This window comes from Sarcophilus harrisii, chromosome 2 (assembly GCF_902635505.1).
Source record: "Sarcophilus harrisii chromosome 2, mSarHar1.11, whole genome shotgun sequence".
Lineage (NCBI taxonomy): Eukaryota > Metazoa > Chordata > Mammalia > Dasyuromorphia > Dasyuridae > Sarcophilus > Sarcophilus harrisii.
Genome location: NC_045427.1, coordinates 408,504,678 through 408,518,007, shown reverse-complemented (window position 1 = coordinate 408,518,007; position 13,330 = coordinate 408,504,678). Strand labels below are relative to the sequence as shown.

At 35.8% G+C, this 13,330-nt stretch overlaps 1 protein-coding gene across 1 annotated transcript in view; it reads right to left on the bottom strand.

Annotated features, from left to right (window-relative positions):
- ERGIC1 (endoplasmic reticulum-golgi intermediate compartment 1) overlaps window positions 1-13,330 on the bottom strand; it is a 138,764-nt gene that overhangs the window by 65,070 nt on the left and 60,364 nt on the right. Inside the window, exon 2 of the mRNA XM_003756837.4 lies at window positions 731-792. Coding sequence (XP_003756885.1) covers window positions 731-792 — 62 coding nt within the window. The remainder of the gene's footprint in view (window positions 1-730; window positions 793-13,330) is intronic.

Sequence of the window (13,330 nt, the reverse complement as noted above, 5' to 3'; positions counted from 1 at the left end):
AAGGCCTGAATTCCTATCCTTCAAACTTCTTCAGTTTCATAAACCACTCCTTATCTTCCAGACTCTGAAGAGTTCAGAGAGAAAAGAAATGATCCTGGCCCCAAATGACCCAAATCCACTTTTTTCTCTGGGTCTAGGTTTCCATTTTGGAGCCCCATGTAAATGAACCACTACCATTAGTAACTAATGAACTGGGATTGGACCTTTCTTCAACTTTGGATCTTATGAAATACAAATATATCAAAGGTTTTCTGTTATCCTCTCACCTAGAAACACTAAGACCACACAGGGCTCCAAGACACAAAATAGTACATAGTGTTAGTGGCTTTCAGAGGCTATGACTAAGATGCTGGATAGAAGGAAGGGCTCAGATACCTTTGGCAGCTGGTCAATAGGATGCCTCAACTGTGGACATACTGACCACTAACAAAATCCTTACTGTTAATGAAAATCTGACCTCCAGGGGAGAGTGCCCATCTCTCTAAACAGGACTTGAAATATTGAGGGAGCTCTGTAGACCACCCATAGTGTCTTTGAAAGGGCCATGAAGTGGCTCTCCAGCTAAGAATTGGTCACCATATTGCACAAAATCTCTTTTTCTTTTCCCTATTTTCCTTTTTCAAGTCCCAGTGATTCCCAAGAGTAAAAAAAAGAGGCAGGTAAAGAGGGGTGGTTCTATTGAGGACTGAAAGGAACCAAGGGAGGCAAAGGAAGTTAGACTGGTACTCACTGATCGCCCCAGTGTATGTTGGCTGAGTGAGGTCTTTTGGTACCTTCCGGTAGATGTCAAATCTGAAAGGAGGAAAAGCATCAAGGGTGAGCCAAGCAGGACATTTCAATCATCATTTCCCCATGGGGCTGAATGGTGCTAGTCATTTTCCCCTTTAAAGATTCCAATCCAATCAGGATCTTTTCCATGGTGAGGCAGGGGATTGGCAAGGAAGGACAACAATCAGCCTTTCTGAAGATTTATATAATTGAGTAACACTTCCTCTTTGGTTTCATCTTTCCATCTTTCCACTGTCTTCATCCCCACTTTCCTTTTTCTCTTCCCACTCAGGCTCAGCTCAGGTCTAGGTGAATGATAAAAATATATTTGGCAAATTCCATCTTTCAGAAACAACCAGACTCTTATGGCTGCTGAGTGAAATTATTTCTCTCCTAGGATTTTTTTTTTTTTTTTTGAGGGAGATGGAGCAGAAGGTAGGAACGGGTTGAATTTGAATCTATAAACTAGATTTCTGGACTTATTTTCATCAAAACTTGAGGGGAGGGGCAGCGAGGTGGTACAGTGGACTAGCCCTGAAATCAGGAGGACCTGAATTCAAATGTGACCTCAGATACGAACACTTCCTAGATGTGTGACCCTGAGCAAGTCACTTAAGCCCAATTACCTTGTGCTTCTATAATACCACTGGTATTCATCCTTGCCTTTCTACCTACATATCTGGCCATCACCCTAATTTAGGTCCTCATCAACAGATCTCATCTATAATAATGAGATAACCTTCTAATTTTTTTTTTTTTTGCCTCCAGCCTCTCCTCTCTTCAACCTGTCATTCATATAACTGCTTTAGTAATCTTCCTAATGTACAATTCTAGCCATGTCACTCCTCTGCTCAAAAATCTTTAGAATCTCACAAGGCCATCCTTATCATATAGAACAATAAGCTTGGGGTGGGGAGGAAGGGCACAGAATTATTGGAAGTAGTCATGCATTCATATGTGAATCCATAAATAAACAAACATTTTATAGACTCAATATCTTCCACATTTATGTATACATTTTCCAAGTGGATGTAGCTCCTGTTCTAATTAATAAAATAAACATTCATTTCAAAGAATCATAGATTTTATAAGTTTTGTGTCATTCATTATGTATTGTCTCAAAAGATATTTAAAATACAATTATTATCATATGGGAGAGTTGGGAAAAAATCTGATGTCAAAAATGGGTCCTTAATGATGAAACATGCTACCAGTTTTCTTTTTTTTTTATTTTAATAGCATTTTATTTTTCCAATTATATGTAAAAAAATAGTTTTTACCATTCATTTCTATAAGATTTTGAGTTCCAATTTTTCTTCTTCCTTCCCTTACTTACTCCCTTACCAAGTCAACAAACAATCACTAATTTTCAAATGATAGATAAAGAATGAAACATACATTTTTTGGATATGGCTAATTTGGGAAATTATGACTATCATATTTGTGCTAAGACTTTTACTTTTCTTTATTTTCAGTTGAAGGTGGGTAGGAAATGATGATTAAGGTTCTTCTCTACCATTCCTCTATCCACACTACCCTAATGAGAAGAAAATAGAAGGAAGGTTGGAACTTGAAAGTGACAAGATGAATTTATTATATATTAAAAGAAAAAAAAAAACAATACAACAGACACCTGCAGTTTTAAGTATAGTTTTCTCCTCTTCCAATGTACATAGAAATGTTGATATCATTGGAAAATTCAAATAAAAAAACCAATAAATTTAAATAAAATTTTAAAGTTAAATAAATTAAATTAAATTAAAAAGGAGGTTCTCATAGTCTGGGTAAGTCCACCCTCAATACTCTTTGCAACTCTCTAAGACCATAAGTTCCAGAGAAAGTGATTCCTCTAATGCTAAGTGAAGTGAGTAGAACCAATTGAACATTGCACACAGCAACAAGAAGATTATACAATGATCAACTCTGATGGACATGATTCTTTTCAACAATCCAGTGATTCAGACCAATTCTAATGGACTTGTGATGAAGAAAGCTGTCTGTGTATAGAGAGAGGAGTATATAGTCTGTGTATAGAGAGAATGCAAACTGGATGTGGGTCACAATGTAGTATTTTCAGCTTTTTTGTTGTTTGCTTGTTTTTTTCTTTTTTTTTCTCCCTTTTTGATCTGACTTCTCTTGTGCAACATCATAAATGTGGAAATATGTATAGAAGAAAAAAAAATGCTTCCTTCACTGGTCAAAGGATGTTCCTTGCTGAGAAGTTCTCAATACCTCTGAAATCACAAGTCTCATCTACATCCTATAATATTTTTAAATGATATTTTAAAATATTAAAAAATATTTTGGAATCACTGAGATACAAAGTAAAATACAAATTCCTAAGTCTGACATTTAAAGTCTTTTACAAGCTAACTAGATCTATGATCTCACTGGGGCAAACAACCCCTGGGGAAGAAAATCTCTGTTCTGCACCATGAAATCATGGAGAATTCCCTGTGGGCACTGAAAGAAGAGCCTGCCTGGACTCTGTCAATATGTGTCAGACATAAGATGTCAGAGATAGGACTTGAATCCAGATCTCCTAGTCTCTTTCTACTTGCTCATGCTGCCTGTGACACTATAATTCAAAATTCCTACTTTATGTCATGAAAGAAAAGTATATGTCAGGCTGGTTTGTGAATGGTGGTGGCAGAGGGCATGGAAGAAAACCAATTAGTCAGAACTGGAAGAAAACCTATGGATAAGCTATTTTTGTTCCTGGGCAAGGGTGTTAGCTATGGTAGAAAGAATTTATTTTAGGAATTTGAGCAGAGAGGCCATCCAAAGAACTGAATAATTCCAGGTACATTTCAATTCAACAAGTACTCATTACTTGTTGAAGTAATTAGTGAAGTACTTATTAACTACAATAAATATAGATACAGTTGGTCAGTCAGTAAACATCACCCACTCTGTGCCAGGCATTGTGCTAAGAACTAAGGATACAAAACATTCCTTGCTGCTCTCAAGGTGTTTGAAGTTTAAGGGGGAAGAGGACATGAGAACAGTTAGGTACAAATAAGCTATATAATGGGTAAATAGGAGATGATTAAAGGGGATAGACAAGGAAAGGCTTCCTTAAGAAAGCAGGATTTTAGCTGGGGTTTGAAGAAAGCAAAGCAAGCCAGGAGGTGAAGATGTGGGAGAGCATTCCAGACATGGGGAATAATAATAGCAAGCAAAAATATTGGGAAATAAGAGTGTTTTATTCAAGGAATAGCAAAGAAGCCTGTGTCATTGAATCACAGAATAAATGGGGGAGGACAGGAGAAGGGGAGTAGAGACTAAAGTGACTGGGGTGGAGGAGGGGGGTCATGAAAACAGAGGAGATTGTGAAGGATTTTGAATACCAAATATAGGATTTTTTATTTGATCTTGGAGATGATAAGGAACCACAATGGTCTTTAATAAGTAGGAGGGTGACATGGTCAGACTCGTGCTTTAGAGTTAGCTTTGACAGCTGAGTCAGATAGATGGGAATAAGAAAAGACTTATAGCAGAACAATCCAAGAGCAGGTTAATGTGATAATTCAGGCACGATGTGATAAGGGCCTAGTGGAAGTGAACAAGAGAAGTTACCTGCAAGGGATATTATGAAAAAGTCTTGGCCACAGATTGGATATGGAGGAGAGAATGAAGAATCGAGGATGACACATAAGTTTAAAACCTAGGTATTTGGGGAGATCACAGCACCCCCAGAAGTAAAAGAGAAGTCAGAAGGAGAAGAGGGTTTAAGACAAAACATGAGTTTAGTTTTGGAACTGTTGCGTTTAAGAAACCTATGACTCATCCAGTTGGACATATTTTAAAGGAATTTGAAAATGTGAGATTGGAGGTCAGCAGAGAGGTTAGAACTGTATATGGAGATTTGAGAATTATTAGCATAGAGATGACAACTGAATCCATGGCAGTTGATGAGATCACTAAGTGAAATAGCACAGAAGGAAGAGAGAAAAAGGCCCAGGAGTAAGCATGAATGACCTGGAGGGAGATGAATCAAAGGAGACTAAGAAAAAGAAATCAGAGAAGTAGGAGAAGAACTAAGAGAGAAAAGTGTCATGAAAACCTAAAAAGAAAAAAATATCAAAAAGAAGATGTTGGGTGGTATTAAAGGCTGCAGGGAGATCAGGAAGAATGAATTGAGAAAAGATCATTAGATTGGGAAAAGAAGAGATCTCTACAACAAAGTCCTCATCCTCAATAATCAGATGTCCATTTTAAAGATTCTAACAATTAAAAAAATTAATGAATATAGAAACACAATTGAAATGGGAAATCTATAAGCAATTGTCTATGAGAATATGTTTGTTGTTCAGTCATTTCAGTTTTGTCCAACTCTTTGTGTCTTCATTTGGTGTTTCCTTGGCAAAGGTATCAATTCATTTTATGGAAACTAAGGTAAACAGGATTAAGTGACTTACCTAGGACTGCACCACTAATAAAATACCTGAGGCCCTATTTGAATTTAGGAAGATGGTATTATGTCCACTGAGCCACTTTGCTGTCCTTATAAGAATATATAGGTATTAGGAAGTAGTCAACATAGCTCTGTGACCAGACTACCTGGATTTTTTTCTATGACTAATTAGCAGGAAGGAGGATAGATGAATGATGGGCAGTTAATACAAAGAAGTAGCATGCTGATGGAAAGAATCACACTAGACTTGAAATCCAAGGGCATCCTGGATAGGTATGATTTATCAATGTGTGAAAGACAGGAAAATGAACAACTTTTAGACAGCCCTTATATTACATTATGCTATAATACAATCACCCTGTAAGCTGGTAGTATAATTTTAGTATGCCTGTTTGGCAGTTGAGGAAACTGAGGCTCACTAAAGTGAATTGTTCTGTTCTTGATCAACCAGTTTATATAAAATCCTGAATCTGATAGCTAGCTCAGTATTCTCTTCTCTACCTTCTATATTCTGGCTCTTAGTCCAATATTTTCCCCATTTCATAATGCTATATAACAGCCTGTGTGGTTCTAAGGTTCATTCTAAGCAATATTTTTGTCAGTGACTCAGATGAAAGATTTAAAAAGATGCCTGTCAAATCTGAAGTGCACATTAAATTAGGTGGGGACTCTGGATGAGATAGGAGCCTCCAAATGACACTGGGTAACTTGAGAATCTATACTACTTTGTTGAAAAGGATGATCTTCAAAAAGCTAAAAATTAGTATCACAAATATGGGCTGAGAAAAGAGATGGGCTTCACAAAACTTAATATCAAGACCTTGGAGTGGGGGTAAAATGTCACGGCTGACCACAAGCCCAGTGAATCAGCAATATAATGCCACTGTGACAAAGATCAGCAGGAGACAAGGATGAATTAATAGGGCTATGACATGCCAAGGGCAGGAAGTAATTCTTCCACTATGTTCCACATTAGTCAGCTCCTCCTTAGAGTAGAGTTATCGTGTCTATCTTTGGTCGCCTCACATTAAGGAGGATGAAGACATACCGGATACGTTCTATACAAGAGCATTCAAAGAGATCAATGGGTTAGCAAAGGGGTTAAAGGAAATGGAGTTGTTCAGAATCAGAACAAATTGCTTCGTTCTTATTATTACCAATAACAGGAACAATGACTCTCATTTAAATATGGTTAAAATTCTATCTCTGCTATTTACTACCAGTGTGAATTTGGGCTCATTATTTTGCTCCTTTGGGCCTCAGTTTCTTCATTTGTAAAATGAAAGAGCTAGTTTAGAAAATTAGAAACTAAACTCTAAATCCAATTTTTTTCCCCAAATCTTCTGTTCTACAAAAGAAAACAGTCACATGGCAAAGAAAATGTTATACAATATACAATCCTCACCTCACTCCAATCCATCCCCAATCACTCCAGTAATTTTGCTTAACTGAGGGTCAGACCATGTCATCCTCCTATTCAAACTCCATAGTTCACTACTACCTCTTGGATCAAATAAGGAATCTTCAGTTTGTTTTTTAAAACCATGTACAATTTGGTCCTTTCCAGTCTATTTATAAATGATTCCTTTCCTTAGACTACAATGTAATGCAGTCATACTGACCCTTATGCCTACAATGTACTCTCTTCCCTTTTTCTTCCTGGAATCCCTTGTTTTCTTCAAAGCTTACCTCAAGTGCTACCTGTTTGTAAAATCTTTCCTGATCCTTCCACCTTGCCCTTCCCCTCAAATAACCTTCTCTTTGTTATTTAAAATTTTATATACACTAATTTATGAACACAGATTCACAATATCTTCCCTGATAGAATGTAAACTCATTTAAGTTAGGAAATGTTTCATTTTTGCTTTTGTCTCTCTAGTCCCTTGCATATAATAGGAACTTAATTAATGCTTGCTTGCTTGATCACTCTGACCCAATGAGGCCCCACCTAGAAGGAAACAAGCATTTATGAAATACCTACAATGTACAAACATTTATGAAGTATCTACAAAGTAAAATTTGCTGGATGCTTAAGAAATCTTGTTTTTATTCTCACCACAACCTTAGGCAGATGTTATTATCCCCATTTTACATTTGAGGACTGAGGTAAACAGAGATTATAGGATTTGCTTGTAATCTTGGGTTTCATGGATAGTAAGGGTCTAAGGGTGACTGTTCTTGACTCCAGGTGTATCAATTGTTTTATCTACTATGTCACTTAATGAGTTCTAAAATCTATCTAGCATTCTGAATCTAGAATATGTATTCAGTTCTAGGCACATTTTTAGAAAACACACAGAGATTGTTTTGGTTGTCTTAGAAAGACAGAACTAAGAACAATAGGTAGAATTGTAGAAGGAGAGATTTCCACTTTACAGAAGAGCTGCCCAAAGCAGAAAGGAACTGTATCTCAGGAAGTAGGGGGTTCCCCTACTTTGGAAGTCTTCAAGAAGAGAATAGATTCTTATTCAGTCACTTGTTTTGTCTAAGGGGCCTTCCAACTCTGGAATTATGTCATTATAGAGGGGAGCTAAAGTGAAACTTGATATACTAAACTTTATTTTCCCCAGCGACTTTCATTTAAAAATTGGAACTTCTTTCCTGTAGGAAAAAAAAAAAAAGCATCTCCAGTGAATTCAGTCGAAGTCAATCTCAGATGACAGTTTTTTTTTTCAATTTCTAATCTATCCCTCCTTATCCCACTCCTCCCTCTCTCCTTGTTTCTCTCTCTCTTTCCCTCTCCCTCCCTGTCTCTCTGTGTGTCTCTCTCTGTCTCTGTCTCTGTCTCTCTCTCTCTCTCTCTCACACACACACACACACTCACTCACTCAAAAACACACACACACACAAATACACACATGCATTTTTCTCTTTCTCCCTTTCTCTTTATACCCCTTGTGAGTTTTTTTGGTTGTTTTTTTTTTTTTCGGGGGGGGGTTGGTTTGTTTATGTCACTATATAAGTCTATCTCCCTCACATATGTATATGTGTACATAAAAATACCCAGAGATATACTCTCTATTACAGAGGATCATAGTCTTTTGCTCTGGAAAAAAACCTTGGACATCTGTTCCAACACCTTTATTTTAGAGCTGAGGGCTCTGAGGACTTGAGGGTGAAGTGACTCAAAGCTGCAGAGCAGAGCTGGGATTAAACCCTAATGGCTCCAAGCCAAGGCCTTTTCTTCTATATCAAAATGCAAAAATGTTCCAGGTTCCTCATCTGTTACTAATTTCAAGCAATCCTGATTGCTTTAGTAATAAGACAGTGCTACTGAGGACCTAAGAAATTAAAAAACTACAAGGGTTCAGTTAATAGATAAGAAATTAGTACGTTTTCTGATAGAATTTCTTTTTTATTATAGGCAACTTGTTCTGGTTGTTTATGATATTTATTCCTTCAGTGCCTCAGTATAACGTGAGGTGACCCTGAGCTATCCAAGATGATGCCAGCAGAGCTGCAAGCTGCAGCAGATCCTACTAAACTTGAGTCAGAAAATGAATGTGGTGAAAGATTTTGTGTCAGTCACTCAACAACTATCCTATGGAAGTTTGGGATGACTCACTACTGGTTAGCTGTAGGGTAATAGATTTCTTTGGCCAGGATAACTCAAGGAACCATTGAAGCTACATCAGTTTATGTAAAGGGAAGATGTTTGTGTGAAAAAGGCAGGGAGGAGGGAGTGAGGGAGTGAGAGGAAAGCACATGATACATACTTAAACTACTAAAAACACACATCTTACAAATACTTAAGTATTCTTTTCAAAAGGACAGCAATCTAATCAGTGTCAATAAAAACCACATCTATTAAGTGTTTACTGTGAGGCAGGCATTGTGCTAGGTGATGGAGACACAAAGCAAAAAATTAGATAGTTTCAGCATTCAGGGAGCTGATATTCTATAGAATAAGATGTGTGTGACATATACAAATATAAATATGTTTGAAATAAATTTATACAAAATAAATCTCGTGTAACATAGCAGGAAAGCACTAGCAGGAGCTGGGGAAAATCAGTTAGGATGTCATGTGGGAAGTAGCAGTTGAACCGGAGCTTTAAAAGAAATTAAGCACTGTAAAACGCAGAGATAAGGAGGAAGGAATGCATGTATGGAGTTCAGTGTGTGCAAAGGCAAGGAGATGAGAGGGAAACAGTTGAGTATAAGGATCAGCATATCCCTGAAGAAGGATGATGAAATCTCACTTCACTGATTACTGATCCCTTGCTCCTCTTATTGATCCTCAAAATGTAGAATCATGAGATAGGTTCAGAGAAAAAAAGGATCTTGGAGGTCATTGATTCTAACACCTTCATTTTACAGATGGAGCCGAGGCCAAGAGAAGTTAATTAAATTGTTTATGATCATATAGACATTAAGTATCAAATAGATTTTTATGTAGGTCTTCTTGATTCTTGAGTACAATGTTCTATCTATACCAAATGATCTCCCATGTATTTTGTGACTTTATCAGTAACTAATTTTGAATGTTAAGATTCTGAGTGCTATTATTACTGCTATGCAAATTGTTTTTACATTAGACTATAAGCTTCTTGAGGATAGGGTCTGTCTTTTATCCTTCTTTGTATTCTCACACCGTTATATCCTGTTTCACACAATGACTGGCACATAGTTTATATTTAATAAATGCTTATTGACTGACTGACAAGACACAATACCATAATCTCAGAAACATTTCAATTTCAAGTGATTCAAAAGATAACAGAAGTGTGTTTGGTGGCTACAGGTAAGCCACATCATATTACCAATGATGCCTTGTGTTGTGAGAAGTAACATTAAAGGCATGCATGACCATGAAAAAAAGTGAAATGAACATGCACTGAGAGTAAACAAATGATATTTGGTCCAAGTGCAGTACTAATAGCCATGAAACTTTAAAAGATCTAGAGGAATGCTTACAACATGCTGAGCGACTCTTTACAAGGATTTAGGGAAGGTCATAGATAAGAACCATACAAACTAGAAAAGCACAGATAGATTATAATCTGCCCCTGTGGAGGGAGATTAGGTCACTGATCCACTGAACTATCATCAATGTTCTTGCAAAAAGCTATTTTCCTATAAATAATGATTTAATGTGTGCTTAATTATTTAGTGTAACTTTAAAACATTTAGTGAAAACATTTCTTGGGGAATTCATGTCAAATTTTATGTTGGCAATTAACAGAAAAATTGAATTTGTATTAAAAAAAAATACAATTTACAACACACTTATGGACTCTATTCTCTAAGTCAATGGATGGATACACAGCCAGACTCAAAGAAAATGCACATAACACTTCCCATGTCCCTAAACAGGGCAAGAGCCACTGGAAATATCTGACTAAGAGACTTACTCTGTCATTTCTTTTCATAGCAAAATGGCTCAGCTATGCTATTTTAACTTCGTTGGTTAGGTTCTCACTTCTGTGATCTTGCAGATGGATCTCAAATCACTTTGTGGTTCACCATACGTGGGTGGTAACTAGGCAGCAACTTATGATGTCACTGTTTCCAAGACTTAATAAAATTTATATGCCACTGAAAAACAAATAATGTGAAAGTGATGGGTCACCTTCCCCCAAAATAGATTTTTACATTTTATCTGGATGCCCTTGAATGGAATGAGGAGCCTCAGGCTCCAGCTTGTCGAGCTCTTCTCCACCCAAGCAGCAGAGAAACTATTAGCAAGGTGGACCATCCAGCTCAAAGCAGCAGAGCCATTCAGGTAAAATCTTCATCAGTACAGACATGATGATATATAAATTTTGTCCATCAAATTACTCACCCACACACACAATAAAAAAAGGATTCCCAAGACCAATTTATTTCTTCCTTCTAGCAAAATGCAAAAAGCAATAGTACATCTTCCTTATATCCCTTCATTATAGGACTCGGTACTAAAAGTTTCTTAGGATTGACCTAGTCCCTAATGTGTCAGTGGATAAAATGAAAGAACAAAGAATTGTTCAAAATTATAAGGTATATATTGTGTATCTAATTTATATTTTAATATATTTAACATCTACTGGTCATCTTGCCATCTGGGGGAGGGGGTGGGGAAAGAGGGGAAAAATTGGAATAAGAGGTTTGGCAATTGTCAATGCTGTAAAGTTACACATACATATAACATGTAAATAAAAGGCTATTAAAAAAAAAACTATAAGGTACCCCCTGCCTCTTACACACACACACACACACAAACACACACAAACACAGTGTGGTGATACTATCCCCAAATATAGCTTTAGCTCAAGTGCCACATATTATGAGAAGCCTCTCTTGATCTCTCAAGTGCTAGTGTCTCCTCACAAATTATCCATGTACTTCTACAGATAAATATCTCTTCTGATAAAATGTAACATCTTTGAGAGCAGGGATTCATTTCTGCCTTTATCTCCATCTTAGTCTTTGCACTGGCTAACCCCCATTTTCCTCTTTTCCTTTAACATGCAGTTCATTTTCCTGGTATCCCTAACTGCTAGTAACCTCTCTTCACAATTTCCCTTACATTGAACTACTATGTTGAATATAGTTTTATTTTTTCACTTTATATTTTTACCGCATATATTTTTTTTATACTAAGTGACTTTACAATTAGAATGTAAGTTCTGAATTTGTAACTGTGCCCAAAGGGTTATAAAACTAAGTATTCCCTTTGACTCAGCAATACTCAAAGAAAATTTTGATTGTACTATTATTTATAAATATTTATCATATTTATATATTACATTATTATATTTATAATAGTTATATAATATATAATAGTATATGTTATATATAATAAATATGTTATATTTATATATATTTAAATTTATATTATTACAATTATTTTATTGTATCCCAAAGAAAATGAGGACCAGGACCTATATCTATAAAATTATTTACTCAGCTCTTTTTATGGTGATAAAGAATTGGAAATTGAGAAGTTATCAATAAAATGTGGAATGGTTGAACAAGTTGTGATATATGATTGTGATGGAATACTATTGTGCTATAAGAAATGACAAACAGATAGTTTCAGAAAAACCTGGGAAAATATATATGAAGTGAGCAAAATGAAGTGAGCAGAACCATGAGGACACTGTACACAGTAACAGTAATATTGCATGAATGATTTCACTATTCTCAGCAATATCCAAGACAATTCCAAAGGGCTCATGATGAAAAATGTTATCCACCTCCAGAAAAAAGAACTGACAGCTCTTGAACATAGTGGGTTTAACTTTACTTTTCTTTTCCTTTGACAGAGGGAATCTGTTTTTCTTTTACCATATGGCTAATATGGAAATGTTTTGCATGACTGCATGTATAATCTGTATCAAATTGCTTACCTTCTCCAAGAGGGGAAAGAAGAGAAAAAGAAATCATTTTAAAACTTGAAACTTTAAAAAATGAATGTTTAAAATTGTTTTTACATGTAATAGGAAATAAAATTAATTTTTTAAAAAGAATATAAGCTCTGAGTTTTATTTTTTGTACTCACATTCTCAGCACCAAACACAGTGCTGGGCCCTTAGCTGGTGAGTAAAAAATACTAGCTAAGTGATTGATTTATGTCCCTAGGGCCCAGTATAAAGCTTGCAAATAATAGGCTCTTAATAAAATATTTGTTGGTCAAGTTTTATTGGTGTGTTGATTTTTTAAAAAGTTTTTTCTTATTCATCTTTTTTTTTCTTCCCCCCACTCACTATTGGTAAACAATACAATATCCATTATATATGTGAAGTCATGGGAAACATATTTCTATATTAGCCATATTACTCTCTCCCCACCCTCCAAAAAAGACAAAGAAAATAAAATGAAAAAACAATATGCTTCAACTTAAACTTTGTATTTATCAGTTCTCTTTCTGCAGGTGGATAGCATTTTTTATCAAACGTCTTTTGGAATTGTTGTATATCATTATCTCAATCAGAGTTTCTATTTTTTTGTCTCATTCATCTTTTTAAAAATTAATTTGATAATAAGAGATGACTTTTTGGGAGTGGGGAGGGAGAACGATTCAACTGGAAATGTAGGTGATATAAAAACAAAATATACCAATAAAAATCTTTTTAGAAAGCTTATAAAAATATTGTTGATTAACTGAACTCAACTTTGTAGGAAGCTAGATCTTGTAAAAGGAGACAGTGAGGAAGAAGGGAG